General features: G+C 37.0%; 1 protein-coding gene across 1 annotated transcript in view; it reads right to left on the bottom strand.

Annotated features, from left to right (window-relative positions):
* Positions 1–15,350, bottom strand: part of LOC755431 (microtubule-associated protein futsch) — a 36,096-nt gene extending 20,746 nt beyond the window's left edge. Inside the window, exons 1-12 of the mRNA XM_030972740.1 lie at positions 14,865–15,350; positions 12,319–12,467; positions 11,688–11,783; positions 10,900–10,978; positions 10,244–10,329; positions 9,510–9,650; positions 8,602–8,741; positions 7,932–8,077; positions 7,276–7,402; positions 6,705–6,808; positions 5,593–5,696; positions 5,113–5,263 (exon numbers count right to left, since the gene is read on the bottom strand). Coding sequence (XP_030828600.1) covers positions 5,113–5,263; positions 5,593–5,696; positions 6,705–6,808; positions 7,276–7,402; positions 7,932–8,077; positions 8,602–8,741; positions 9,510–9,650; positions 10,244–10,329; positions 10,900–10,978; positions 11,688–11,783; positions 12,319–12,467; positions 14,865–15,012 — 1,471 coding nt within the window. The 5' untranslated portion in view covers positions 15,013–15,350. The remainder of the gene's footprint in view (positions 1–5,112; positions 5,264–5,592; positions 5,697–6,704; positions 6,809–7,275; positions 7,403–7,931; positions 8,078–8,601; positions 8,742–9,509; positions 9,651–10,243; positions 10,330–10,899; positions 10,979–11,687; positions 11,784–12,318; positions 12,468–14,864) is intronic.
* Between the last annotated feature and the right edge of the window lie 867 nt (positions 15,351–16,217).

Below are 16,217 nucleotides of genomic sequence, written 5' to 3'. Positions count from 1 at the left end.
GGAAGGCAACTTTATTATCACTCGCGTTCGTCCGGGTTCAGGACGATCGCGTCCCCTCCTTTGTTAGCAGAACGCGACTGTCCTTAACGCGTAAGGTATGGTGGATTAAAACCTTCTCCATTCATCGCGTACCCTCCTTTGTTTAGAGAACGCGAGCGTCCCAAACGCGTACCCAATGAAAGGGGCAAGAATGGGGGGATTATCTTACATAATATTACATAATTCTTGAGAGGAATAGGGTTTCTATTTGTCGCGCTAAGAGGGGCAAGAACTCGTTTAATCACCTTGCCAGTAAAATTCCTTCCTTCTAGCGATCGGAAGGCTTTCCCCATTTTAAATGAAATGTAAATGAAATGAAAATTGTGTGAATCGCAATCGATGCAGAGGTCCGTTGTTTGAGGTTGAGAGAGAGAGGGAGAGAGAGGTAGTGGGACGTAGACATGCATGTTTTGTTCTTTGAAATATTTACTCTACGAGACTGTTATGTATTTTTATATGTCATCTTTTGTCATCATTTTGGACGTTTGGTCTTATGAAAACTGATTTTGAATGAATGATACTACGCCGCGGCCGCCTTGTAGCGACCAGCAGCGCTAGAACAATTTCTAATTTGCATACCCTGTGCCGCCCATTGAGCTGGGAAGGGTAATAGACATTCTGACATTTCTATCGATCTTTTCGTGGGTGCAATGAAAAGGTGCAATGAAAAGGCACAAATGAAGTAGAAAGTTGGATTGATAACCGTATCTTGGAAATGTTGTAATCAACACCCAAGTTCAGACAGACCGCGATATTTAAGATTGTAAGCCTACGCCTTTGTTCTGAGAGCGCCGACTTGTGGCGGGAATGTCATAATAAATCTGTCATTATTTGTATGTCGTTGTTGCGACTGGACAATGGTGAGGAGAATTTTTGTTCCGATAACAAAAACAGATCCAACAATTCCCCTTTTTTAATTCGGGAATACACCTTGAAACTCTCTCTCTCTCGATAGTAGTAAATCCATCTGTATCTCAAATCAACACTATTTCCTTTCTTATCTGTTATCTTTCTCTCCAGGCCCTCTCTACGACCCTTTTTTTGTTAGCCCTCTCTCCCTCTCTCTCATCCAGTCACCTTTCTAATCTCTCTCTACCACCATCTCTCTACCTCTTACCACTATCTCTCTTTCTTTAATCAACACTTTCTTTAGCTAGTGCGTCCCATGAAAAAACGAAACGGAGAATTATCGATGTTTTATGATAACTTAATCAAAATTATAATAAATATAAGATGTGTCATTTATTCATTATAACTATTGTCGATTGCTTATCTGAAATGAGGCGTCATGTCAATCAACACCAAAGTTCCAAAACATCGCGTATATTTAACATCGTTACGCGCCTTTGTTCTGAGAGCGGGAATGTCATAATAAATCTGTCATTCTTTGTTTCCCGTTGTGACTAGACTACGATAACGAGCAATGCCATGTGGCATGAGAACAACATTGTTCAATTATTAGAGCATATACGGACCATTTAGATTGAAAATAAGAAATAGAACTCTTTTTACTTCTCGTAAATATACAGAGGATTAAAATAAGAATTTCAACATCCATCATCTCTTGCATCCTCTTTCTTTCCCTCGTTCTCTCCAATTCTCCTCTCACTCGGTCTTTCTCTCTCCCACTCTCCAATGATCTATGACATTCTCTGTTTTGTTTAAGAATAAATATGCACACCCTCCCCAATTTCAATTCAATTCCGAGAAAAAAATATATGAAAAAATAAAGTTTGTATTTAATTGAAGAAAAAAAGAAGAACAAAAAAAAAACATTATTTAAAAGACTAGATGGAATTAAAAAATTAGAGGGGGCAGATAAAGTAGGCGTAGGTGAAGGAAAAAATATTGAATTTCAAGATAAAGAAATCGGGAGACGTATTAAAGAATGAATTCGCAGTCTTGAACACAATTCAAATTTTTAATTTCAATGAAATTCTGAAAAACGATATAATAACGTTATCATCATTAATCATTGAAAACAAAATCTAAGAGATGGAATTACAAAATTAGATGAAGTAAGTGATGAACAGGGGCGTACGCAGGATTTGTTCGCAGGGGGGGGGGGGGGTTAAATTGCGCTGAAAATTTTGTACTGACAGGCAGGGGAGGGGGTAGAGCACTTTTTTTTTTGGTCCAGGAAATGATGTTTTTGGGGTCACCCATAAGCACACACACAAAATGAGGGGGGGGGGGTTCCCCTTTCCCCCTCACTGCGTGCGCGCCTGGTGATGAAGATATAAATAAAGAAATATTAGAAGAAAGAAAGGATCGGGAGACGGAAAGATGGCAGCCGCAGGTAAAAAGGGCGACTAAATACGAAAATGCATTGTACAAAATAAAATTCAAGAAAAGGGAAAAGTAAAACCAACAGGAAGGCAAAGATAGACCCACAACTTCACTTCACTCATTCTGGAACATTTCATCACTATCTGTTATTTATTTGAGAAACCAACTACAACTACCAACTACGATCGAGTGAGCCATCACTCATCACGTGGCCTTGGTCGATGATCTAATCTTATCAAAATGCTAATGTCTCCCCTTTGTTCAGCTCCGATCCCTTCTTGGCGGCCTAGCCCTTTCATGTTTGCGCGCTCTCCATCATACATTTCCCTCTCTTTCTCTATCTCTCTCTTGCGCTGTCTCTTTCGTGAAGTTATCCCCTCCTCCCCCCCCCCCCCTTTCCCCTGAAAAGATGAGCGTGGGAAAACCTCTCTCACGCTCTCTTCTCTGTCACATTCACTTGAGTTCATTCACTCGGCCCATAAATGGCTTTGTTTTTGTTTACATTAGCTCAGAGGCGGCTTCATAAGTCATGAATGAACTGACTAGTATGTCTGGTTACTAAGCAACTATGCAGTCAATCAAAATGTTCAAATTCATTTGTGGCTGCATGTTTTCATATCGGGCAATAAAAAAAGCTCAAAATTTTGATATTTAACAATCATATAGTGAGATCCTACTCAAACTCGTGAATTTCTCATTTTTAAAGAACAATTTCCAGCAAATTAAAAATATGAACTGGCCATGTTAATGACGCGGGCGTACAAACACGTCGACAGCTCTTCTTATTTTTGGTGTCTCGGAGTCGACGGGTGTATATGTCATTTTGAGGCAGAAAATTTGAGTACTGCAATTTTGTGAAAATAAGAAAATGCAATATTGTTTTAAATATAAGGAAAATAATTACAGCTTTAAATACATGACTTGGTCTAGCTCGATAAAAATCAAACAACTATGATCATATTCATTTTTTTTTCTTCGTAACATTGGATAACAAATTTCACAAATTCCAACATACTATAAATATTGATAATTGAGATTATTTAGTGCAAGGGTAAATATGACAATGACTCGGAACATAATAAAGGGATAACAATTAATCAAATTACTCTTAATACTTGTAAACGTTTTTTTTTTTTTTTTAGGGGGGCGGGGTCAAATTTTCCCTAGTGTCGCGCCACACCTTTTTAATTTCTTGGCGAGAGGCCTGATTATGCATAGAATAAAAAAAATCAACAAAAGGGAAAAGTAAAACAACAGGGAGGCAAAGTTGCATCTACATCTTCACTTGTAGGTAGTACATGCAATGTAAATCCTAATTTTGATTTCTATATTTATTTTGTAAAAACACTGAATTTTCTGCTGTGATTTTACATAAAACTCAGACTTCACAGAGCTGCCAAGCAGAACGTTTTTAACGTATTTATACGGGTTTTTTAAGTTTGGCTGTGCGAACGTGGCTACAGGTTGGCTGTGAGAACGAGCGTATGCATAGTTGTGCCAATGTTTCGTGTTGGCAATTCCTGTGGCGCGCACGCATGCACATTACACACAACACAGGGGATGTACACCACTCAAAGACGTGCGCATTACCCCAGGCTATGCATACACACATACATGCATCCGATCGTGATATCAAACCAGCATCCACAACACACGCAAATTACATATCAGTGCACTGCACTACACACAGCGTCACTCACTAGTACAAGGAAATCCCGATGTCACTTCCAAAAATCCACCCCAAAAGCCAAATATTGCTGTCAAAAGTGCGGAATCGGAGCCATATTTCCAAAGCATGCGGTGGCTTAGCCAAGTTTTAAAAACGGCTTCGCCAAAAAAAGCGCTTAAAATCAAGAAATCAGAGATTTTGTAACGATTTTTTTGGCTTATCGCAAGCGCCCTTCGAGGGCCTTCGAGTGTGCTGCGTCTTGACCAGCGCTGTCGGGCTCAGATCACGTGACCGCATTTTAGGGGGCTATCCACATGTTGTGATTTGCGCGAATTGCTGATCCACGCAATGCGGTACTGATTAATAGGTCGGGGAATACAGACACTACTAAATATGATTTATATATTTGCAGTGTCGCAGAAGCTTTTACTCATATGCAGCTGTATGTAGAAAGACTTGAGGCGTTGCTGGTTAGGTTTATTATTTTAGCGCGCGACACATTTTTGGGACAAATTATTATCAATCAACCTGGGGGATTGCAGCTCTAGCTCTGCTTTCAAGACTGAAAATTCATCTATGAAAATCTACTATCGTATTCTAAACGCGAGCTAGACGGGTGCTACTATTGTCAGGGAACACCAGATTAACGCGTTCTAGACGGGTCAGCTATTGTCAGGGGACGCCAGATTAGAAAGGATTAGAGAGGGGCTGGATAGCGGTGAGGTTGATTGACAGCGGTCCTAGCGGACGGGATGGCTTCTTTTCTGGCTGCCTGCTCTATTGTCCAACAGACAACAATAGACGCGAGCAAGGGACGCCAAGGGACCGCCAGCGTACAATACGCGTCCGGGAACGGGGGATTAAGAGATAAGTAGGCGTCCCGAACCCGGACGAACGCGAGTGATAATAAAGTTGCCTTCCCTAACTAACCTGTCATGTGACTGATCATGACAGCTAACTTAACCTGTCAGGTGACTGATCATGACAGCTAACTTAACCTGTCAGGTGACTGATCATGACAGCTAACTTAACCTGTCAGGTGACTAATCATGAGAGCTAACCAATCGTGAGAGCTTACTAATCTGTCAGGTGACTGATCATGAGAGCTAACTAACCTGTCAGGTGACTGACCATGGGAACATATGACTCTACAAGGCAATGCAAGATCTTTGGATGAGAGCTTGCAGTCAGTCCTAGATTCTGAGTTGTCTTGCCGGTTGGTAGGATATAGAGCAGTACTTTATCACCAAGTTCCTTCTTCAGTACCTAAGATAGAAAATACAATGATTCCCTCATAAAATTCAGTTCATGTTTTATTTATGACAGCTAGAAATACCCAGGCATTTCCTTTCCTTGGTACATACAAAAAAAGATTAAAGAATGTGATTCAATCAACAAGGTAAATACAATGCATATCATATTATATTATTCTTTAATATCTCTTGAGCAAATATGAAATGACTTCAACAAATATTTACATGTATTTCAAAGCACAACTTAGAGCTAAAAATCATACAATAAAATTCCACATATGAAGTCCCATTAATTGAAGTGGTGACCTGTAGATTTGAAGCCAGAATGAAGCCCACACTTACCAATTCTTTTTCAGAGAGGTAGTTGAGAAACCTTGAATACACTTTATCATCTAGACTCAGTGAATGCAGCTCAGCATACCAGTAGTACTTGCCATTGGCTTGGGCTATGAAAGAACAGAAATAAAATTGTAAATACATTAAATTAAAAGGAGGACAATATGCTGGATCATTGGTTTTAGGTCATTGAAAATAATCAAATACATCAACTTCCTCCAATCACAACTGTAAGTCATTTATGAATGGTATCCTGTTCAAAATTGCTTTGGGCTTCCATGGGTACATGCCTTTTGGGATAAGCATTCCACATTTTCTGGTTTGGGTTGGTAACTTTTTACTCATAGCCCTTAAAATATACCACATGCAAGAAAAGAAAAGGCGAAACGCTCTTTACATGTCGTGCCCATTTCTGTTGCATGATCACATTGTATTCAACACCAGGAATTTAAAAAAAAAGGGAAAGAAGCTTTAAAATTCTTAAATTGGCAACATGTTGGAAGGATCAAAATCATTTTTGTTGATAACAATTTGCCATATTTTCAACTTGTCAACAACATAGAACAATGTATATTGTTTTCAGAGATATTGCATGTTTGTTAGAATAGTCAATATAGGACTAAAAGAAAAATATTGTCATTGACAATTTGAAGAACAATATAGCCCTGAAAACTCTGTTTTGAAAGGGATAAAGTAGGTCATAAAAGTAGTAATTGCTGTTGTTTTGCCAAAAAAGTAATACACAGATATATCTTTATAACCATTACATTTGCAAATAAAGCATTTGAAGTGTCACCAATTGCAGATTGAGATTCGACATAAAGTGCATGACATCATATACGCTATACATCACAGGTTGTAGGATTTTTTAAATGTTACCAAATATTGTAGTATCCTGTTTATCTGTTTCGTATGGTTCCTGGTTTGATTTATCAGATGAAAATATACGAGATTTTTAGGTGTAGAACCATCACACTAGAGCCATCTTCAGTATCATGAAACAACAAATGGAAAGTTTGACTTCATGACTACAGCAAACTCAAACACGTTGCTAGCTAGAACAACGTATTACTGGGAAAACTTTAATATGTTTAGATCAAAATGTACAGAGTACTCACCCTCTTTGACTCTTGAAAGCACTGGGACGGTTCCTGTGAAGACCTTGGTGGGTAGTCGTAGTTCCTTCATCCTCACAGCTTTACATGCTTGCAAGGCTTCTGGCCTGCGAACATCAAATAAGAATGTGATCATAACGATGTTTAAAAAAAAAAGTGATCCAAAATTTGCTCTGGGGACATTTCTCTGCCTGAATTTCACCAAAGGTGGAGGCTTCCTGTTTGGGTTGTGATTGGCTACTATGTTAGGTTGGGGGTCAGGGGTCAGATATAGAGATGTTGGGCATTGAAGTTGGGACTTTGGTTTGTTTAAAGGTATGACTGCAGAATGATTGTCACTGGTCAGTGTGCCTTACAACCAGAGACGGGAGACAGTACTGATAATTACAAAAGAGAAGGTGATAAGAAAATATATATCTCCAATAGTCAACAATATTTTATTCTATGCTCTTAATCTTTTCTGATTGCGGAATTTTACTAATACATAAAGAACATTAGAAATAATGATGGAAACTGTTAAAAAAACTAAGTGAAAGTTAGGCACGAATTTGAGACCATGGATTTTAGAACTCACATTTTGCAAGGTAGAAATGAAAGACCAAATGAGAGAAGAGACACTCTACAGCTGTTGCCATTCTTGTTGAGAAGTTCACCTGACCAAACCCTGTAACTCCTTTCTGAGTACTCCTTGTACTTCTCAACTGTAAGGAAAATATAATCATTAACATTATATTATGATGTAGTTTAGTATACAACTGTATTACCATTCTTCTTCTTTTTTTAATGACAGCCCTAATATAATGTATATGCTTGTAATGACAATACAAACAAATTCCTAAACATTAAGATATTAAAAATGAGTCAATTCACATTTACCAAAACAATGTAACATTTCATACAGTTTAGAAGTTCCAATTTAAGGAAATCATGAAAATGTATATCTTGCAAATAAAGGTACAGGTATATGCACCTGTACCTCAACATTTTTTTTAACAACTGCATAAAATTGATGATTGAAATATTGTTCATGTACCATCTGCTTCGATCATTTTACATGCAGTTTATTCCCTTCTGGTTTTTTAGCAGATAATGTATCATCACAGACTTTTTTCAATAGAAGTATTTGTAATTATTTTGATATAAGTTTAATCAGATGGTGTCATAGTAAGAAAAACCATGCAATCAGTTACTGTAAATATTACCATTTCACTGTATAAGATTGATACATACTGAATGGGCGGTCTGCATCACTCATTGGAAGCTGAGTAAAAATTTCATCTCTTGGGAAACACGGAGCCACTACAGCTATACCCACAGTATCAGGGACAGAGATGTTTCTGGAGGGCGTCGTCTCATTCGATGATGCAACGGGAGTTCTGCAGAGTGGGTGTGGTTGGAAATAAAGTGGAAAGAAAGTTATCTCGAACTATGATCCAGTTTCCAAATTCAAGTGTTAAACTGAACCAAATACCAATCATATCGATTGAACGTTAATTGTTCAATGGTCAATTGCTATAAGCGTAGTCCACTTCCTAACTTTATTCCTGGTTGCAACACTATTCCTAATTTTAAATCTAACCCTAGCCCTAACACCCCTCTTTCCCACAAGCCTTTTATTTTGATACGCACGCACACACACACACACACACAAAATCCCTGCAATGGTTTACCGCAATGCATAGTCTGTTTAGGGGCAGAAACAGACAATATGCAAACAGGCCGACACTCACTATCTCATCAGAGACGGATGCTGGAATTTATCAATGGTAACCAACAGGGTAAAGAAAAAAACTAATTCTTCATGCTCTCGAGCATAATTTGTTTAATTAGAAAGCAAATATGACATGAACCTGCCAAGTTAGATTAGTTTTGATTTGTAGCCCTAACTGGAATTGCTCACCTGTTGAAATTACTTGAGGAAGGTAGAGCTGAAGCTACACCGGTATCTGAGTAGGTGAAGTGTACTACGGCATATGGACAGATATTCCTTGGTCTCTTCCGAAACTCTACTTCATCTTCATCAAAGTCATAGATGAAAAGCTGTTATAGGATTTAAAAAACAAACAGTTTACTTCATCTGATTTCTGAGAATACCTGCTTTGAATGCAACCATCATTGCTGTGCATGTACATGAACCTTTGTAATTCCAAATGAAATAAACATATTTCAACAAGTAAAACATTACCAAATAACTGACTGACATCATATTAAAATATCATCCTGGTATAGATAAATTGCAAGCATTACGTTGGTATTTTTGTTTTAACCCATGATAGTTACATTAACATCACCTATAACTATAACTAAGTCCTGAATGGTCATTTGCTTTGTATAATGGTAGCAATTCATATCTCTTTTAAATGAATTTCTTTAAAAAAAATTACTCGAACACAAATAAGTAAAGAACTGACAATAAAGTGAGATATCCATATGTCAGCTAAACCCTGCTCTAACCTCAGACATGTGGTTATTGAATAAAATTCTGATAACGCTTTGGAATACTGCCATTACAGTTTATGCAACAAAAACACATAGAGATGCCTATGAAATGAAAAACATGTCATATTACATGGGTAAAGTCAGAACTCACACTGCATGTTCTATATCATACCCAAACGCCAACACGACAAATGACACTAACTGCAACGTTAAATCACATTAAAAAAAATTCTCTCTATCTTTTAATAATCACTATGCTTTCAGTAAATCAGAACTAAAACAATCATTCTGGTGTGGATCCTGGTAACAAAAATGCCTTATTTCTTGCTGATGGATTGATAAAATTTGCAGTGCTAACGAGAAGCTCACCTCTGATGAGTCAAAGAGGCGATGAGAGGCACTGCTTGGTATTTCTTCCCCAGAGTTCTTGGCTACATGGCAGTCGTAGTTTGGGGTAGGCTCCAAGATTTCTGCAGCTCCATACACCAGGGGTACAGCTTTTACTTTGCCCTGCAACCAGAAATAAATACAACACTGATAATAATAATAATAATAATAATAAGATATTTCTATACTGCAAATTGCATATTGCCTCAGGGAAGAGGATGTAAATCAATTGGAGAAATTGACTACCAAGTTATTAGTGATGGTACAAAGAGATAGTACATTGGCCATATATGTAGTCTCTTTAATTCAATTTTAGTGACTATTTATGGAAGGTTGCTTTAACATGAACTTTAAAAAATATTGAATATCAAAAAGTTAATAAAGTGGTTTATTTAACAAGATACCAGATACCACGATATTATGAATTCATACCACACATTTACTTCCTTGCATTATTATTCAAAACAAGGATTATGTTAGATAAAATTCTTCATTCAAGTATTTCTTCAAACAGAAAATCAGGATACGGCATAATTATAACAGAGAAAGAAAGAAACCACTGTACTTTCATACTAGTTATCATGATAGAATGATATTGGTATTGGAATATTCAATAAATCCTTTCAAGTATAATATTTTGAAATATAATATGGCCTAATATGATTTTAGGATAACATGGAAAAAAAAGAAAAGAAAAGAAAAAAAAATTGCTTTACCTTGAGAACCTTGACAAGTAGGAGTATTCCTTCCTTTGGCACTGTATTACGATGTAATACATCAGAATATCTACAGACATGAACACCTGAATACCAGAAGAAAAACATATATATGGATAAATCTATTGTTTAGAATATTTTTAAAAAGGAGAACACTTAGTTACAAGTTCTGTGTTAGTTTACCGCTCCCCCCCCCTCCCCCCGCTCCTCCTGAAAAACATGTTATTTTCCATTCAGGTGTGCGATACTACAATTATTCCAGTAGTCTAGAAGATGTTCATGTTGAATGATAAATAAATTGAAAGTGAACATTAAATAATTTAATTTCACACAAGTGCATCCTTTACTTCATTTTGTCAAAGGAACTCATTGAGAACAAGGCAAGTACAATCATATTATATTCTTCTCCAATTCAATGCTAATAAATCCATTATTAGCCTATAAGAAGCATGACAAATTTCATTTATTACAAAAAAGATACACATTATACACTAATATACATGTATGTGTCTTGAATTGTCATTATGACCAAAACATTCTTCATGTAATTTGATGAATTAAAAATATAAAAATTCAGTCAGACTTAAACATAAATGAAATATTGTGCTTTATACAAAATAATATTGTCACGCTAATGTTGCAATTGTCTAACTTACCCATTGATGGACTGCCTAGACAGTGCTTTCTTTTCTCTTTTGTTCCAGTATGTAGAGATTCTTGACAGAGTTGTTTTGCCTCAAAAAGGAACATAACAAGATTAAATAGACGTTAATTAAAAAACAGGCCATAAGAATAGGGAAAAAATACTTATAAATTTTTTGGGGCTACTTTTCAAGCTTGCTTGCATGAAAATAACACTTTTTAATTTGTTTTGCATTGAACTCTATGCAAATATTTTTGGGCTCTTTTATGACTTACGAGGGCTCTTTTGGACGTTGCGGGGGCTAATTCGCCCCGAGCACCCGTGTATTTTTTTCACTGCATAAGAACATGTTTTAAAGGCACTTACACTTGGCATTTCTATGATCACATTGTTTATTCATACATAAAAAGAGAAAAAAACACTCCAAAAGAATGTCTTTCTATCCAACAGAAACCTGCACTTACATGTAGATACTATAAGACCAAAACTGTGATGTCATGACTCTTTTGTGAATCGTAAATGGTTATTTTCACAGGAACTTTTGTGTCAGTTGTGATTCACTTATTTCAAGGCAGGAACTTCTAGAATCTCAATCTCAACAATAGTATTCACACAAGTTTCTATTTTGACTTTTATCAGCAATTTAACCAATAATTTCCTGAAGAAACCTCCTCCATAAAAAAAACAGCAACAACAATAACAAAAGAAAGAAAGTATAAGAAAAGTGAAGGATATGTGAAACATGACACTAGCAAACTTCAATACATACTTCATACATCTAAAAAGTCATTTCAAGCTTACCTTTTCTTCCGTCTTCACATAGAGGAATGCATAGCTTTCTATTAACTCTTTTTCATTTCGGCCTGCATCTTTCATCTCTCTCTTCTTTTCTATGAACTGCAAACAAATTAACAGAGAAGAAACAAAATTTATTCTACTTGCACTGAAAATATTACTGTTTCAAAATGTATGTTTTACCGAACTCAAGTTAATTGTGAAATTAATAAACTATTCATACCGATGATCACATAACATGGAATTTCCATATCATGGGGACATTTGAAACACAAATATCTACATTATTTTTTTTCTGAAATCATACAAGGACATCACATGTATATTTACTGAAAATTGAACTTCCGGAATTACCCAAACTGCACTTAAAAGCACATCAATGAATTGCTGAAAAATCTCTTTACCAGTCGTTGATACAATGTACGACATGCAGACATCTGATACCGGTGAGTAGGTTGTTACATGAAGTACAAAAATATTCATGTCATTGTGGTGGGGAGAAAATTCAAAACAAATCACAAAATATCATCTTTACAAGACCTCAACATAACATATGTACCTGTAAGTCTACCTGTATGAAGCCATTGGTAAATTTCAAATGGCCTACTGAATAATAATTATCATCATTTTATTATACCTCTTTCTTCAGCACAGGATTGTGGATAAGCTGTACTTTTTCATAGTTGAACTTGTTCTTTGAAGACGACTCTCTGTACCCTTGTTGGATTATGGGTAACACCTCCCGGAGGTATTCACTAGAGTCCAATTCAACCTCATTAAGCAGCTCTGTTGGGAGATAAGCACAGAAATATAATATAATAGATAGGGAAGTAGAGGTGTCATGGTAGAGTCCCGCTGGGCACTAATGTCCTTTGGCAAGACATTGATCTACACTTGCCACACTCAACCCAGGTGATGTAAATGGGTACCTGGCAGGAATTAATGTCTTGAAATGCTAGAGCGCCGTATGGCAGCCGTGTTAAAATCAGGGTAATAATGGGGGCGCAGGGAGTGTCACGTATGACAGACATGAGCGCTTTACAAGAACCCACTATTATTTTTATTATCCTAATCCTTGCTAGGGCTGACCACAGTCTATGAAATGCACATACAGTATATGGACATGGTGCTTCAATCAATGATCACCTTTTTTAATGGGTGATGTTCCATGTAAACAAAAAATATCTGAATGAACTGGCTCAACCTTTGAAGTGATAACAATTACACTTACAGCATAAAGCATGCCAAATAGATACTGTACAGTGCTAATAAAATGATTTCAATTAATTTATTTTGTTGGGGAAGAAAGTTTGACACTGCATCTTTTGGTGTTATTGCCAAAAGTGTCCAGTCTACAATGAGAACATTATTTTGGAGGGTCTAACCTTTCAAGGAACACTATTTAACACCTCTGTGCCTAAGAGGGGAGAATCAAACCTACATGTTTGTCATCATTATCAGGTTTCTCCTTATAACGGATCGGGAAGTGCCTATATTGACTACATTGAGGCTTTCCCCTGCATGTGTGTGTGTGCAAATTTACATTATTTCCCTATGGATTTATTTCTAATTTGTAAGGGGCAGCAACGTAACATGGGTAAACAAGATGCTCATTATTTCTGGTGCTGCTGTCTGAAGTGTCCTGAATAACATGGGTTGAAAGGTAGTATTTGTGTTTTGGAAAGTCAAGTGTGTGTAATCAGGTTTTTACAGATGTACAGTATATCAATCAGATGATTAGTTACGTCTGGGGACCGCCCTTTAACGTCACCATCCTATAAGAGGCTCAGTTTCGAACTGGGTCTGACTGAGTCAGTCTTTAAATTGTAGGCGAAGACATAGAACTGACCAGGTAAACATTGGGGGAGGGGGCTGAAATCGATATAGCCAAATGAGGGGACATCTCCTAGCCCTGTAAAAGATAATCCGATTGGGGGGGGGGGGGGGGGGGGGGGCGATCGCTGGCCGATTAATATAATTTTTTTTATTACAGCATGAAAACACCTTTTTACATGGACTACAACAACTTCAAATAAGAGAATTATTCAAGGTATGAGTGAATTTCGGTCTTAGAGTGCTCAAAGTTGTCAAATTTGGGCAATTTTTGCAAATTAATCAGATTCCCCTCCCGATCTGCCGATCTGATACCGATCTGATAAGGGGAGCCAAACTGCCACTTCGATCATCCGATCCGATCATAACTCCAACTTACAGGGAAAACGTCTACCCCTCTCCCCATTTGATTTTTATTTCATTTTGGTTGCTTTATCAGCTTACAATGTGTAGAAAAACCAACACCAAAATATGTGGAAATTTGTTTCCGGAGAGATAGCACTTTTCTTACTCTCCACTTTTTCCCAATGATAATGAGCAACATTTACATCACAAAAATGCTGACCCTTGCGATGTTGATTCAATTACACATGGTAGGTAGGTGTATGCAATAACGCCCGTTTTCCCGGTGCCAATTTGATACCTACTGTACAACAAAAGCCTTGGGTGTAAAAAGGCAGGCGCATGGAGTTTGCTAAATTCATCAAACTTAACTCCATGCATGCATGCGCCTCAGTACATTACACTCTTTGGCTCATCGCTAATTAGTTTTATATCGTAAACAGTAGGGGCGCTGGTCCAAAATAAGGATCGTCTTCATAAACGAGGATCGTCTTCGTAAACGCAGACCGATGCGTCCTCAAAAATAAGGATCGTCTGCATTTTCGCAGACGTTTCATATTTTTGATCAGCGCATTGGCGATGCAAAAAACGGATTCCGCAATGTTTTTCTTGATGCATTATTTTACATTGACTTTGTGAAGAGACCTTAACATTATGAGCAATAAATCCTTGGGAAGACGGACAACCCATAAAAGTAGACGGTGAACTAGGGTTATTTTCCTCATTCTCAGACCAGCTGGTAAAGTCAACATGAAATTGAGTAGATTCTAGGCCTATTGCATTATTTTGTTGAGATGTAAATCGCACGATTATTAGCTTATCATCAGGGACACATTGTCATTGAAGGTAAGCAAAGTGCTAAAAAAAAATTGGCTCAAGGGGCAAACACTCCTTTTTTTCCTCAACATGCTCAACATCAACCCCCCCCCCCCCCCCCCTTCGGCACACACACACACACAAAATTGTTTTACTTTTTGGGGTGCAAATAGTCTAGACCTCTAGATCTACCTTTCTGCTTCTTTGGAATGGTGAATCTTTTCACATTCAACCCTGGTGAAGTTCTTCCAGAGCGACTGCTACTCTTCTTCATGTTGTCACCGGTCTTACTCTCCTTGGTCCTGGACTTGGTCTTTTTTTGGTCGTTTCCCACCATCATCAACTTTGGGGCATTGAGAATACACGTGACGCATTCACAATAATAGAAATCACACACAACACGCCTTGGTCCTTGCTTGCAAATTGTCAATTCACATAGTGTGCGAATGTGATTCACCGGACGCGATTGGTGATTTCTGAGGTAGATCCGGGGAGATGGTCTTTGAAAATCTCCTTATATTATAGCTCGGATGAGAAAGCAATAGAAAGGTTGAAGATGTCAAGTTCATTAAATCACGAAATACTGAGTCACCGCGATGTTTGTTTTACAAAAATGCAAATACATCGCATGAGTCCCATGACACTGTTAATCACGTAAACGGCTGGCTATTTCGAATTTAGTGTCATTCAGTGATTTGCGGAGTGCTCGTGTACTTATCTACAATATAGTCTCTAGCTTCAGTTAGTTCTTGAGGTCTCTATGTACAGAGCGCGCGATGCGAAAATCCCCTTTTTCGGAAAAGAAAATTAGGAGATCACAATTTTAACATATTGTAAGGTAGTCATGAGAGTACGAGTTTAAGGAATATATAAATATATGTATATTTATATGGAAGTTCATACCATTAATATGGATGCAGATCTTAACAATTCTCCAGCAAAACAACTAAGAATGTACTGGTAGACATTGCCCAGAAGCATAATCACATAAACAAATAAAGGCTTTAACATTTTTTTGATTTTGGAATCATCAATTCATATAATACAGTCAAACCTGTGGCGCATTTCTAGATATTATTATTATTATTATGTATTATTATTATATCTGTTTATATCGACTATAAAGGCCACTGATATTGCCTCTCTCTAGGAGGAAACATGTTGAAGAACCTGTCTACAAAGGCCGCCTGTTTCGTGTGGTCACTTTCTGTTTTTTCCTTGGTTGGCATTAATTATTAAATTTACGATGTCACACCTATATGTGTTAATCTCAAAAATAATCTTTATTAAATTTCATATGATTATAGACGCTTATCTGTCAAATCATTTATATATGTATTTGTGTTTCCAAAATTGTCTGCAAAGTCTCATGCACATAAGTAGAGTTCATTGGTTTTGGATGGTGATCAGAAATTTATGTTGATATTTTTCTGTACCTTAATTATTATTATTATTATTGTAGTTATTATTATTCTTTATTCTTATCATTATTCTTATCATTCTTTTTATTCTTATTCTTCTTAAAATTATTATCATTATTACCAT

Source organism: Strongylocentrotus purpuratus, unplaced genomic scaffold (assembly GCF_000002235.5).
Source record: "Strongylocentrotus purpuratus isolate Spur 01 unplaced genomic scaffold, Spur_5.0 spur5_scaffold_6, whole genome shotgun sequence".
Taxonomy (NCBI): Eukaryota; Metazoa; Echinodermata; class Echinoidea; order Camarodonta; family Strongylocentrotidae; genus Strongylocentrotus; species Strongylocentrotus purpuratus.
Note: the sequence above shows the minus strand (reverse complement) of the source record. Positions and strands in the feature narration are given on the sequence as shown.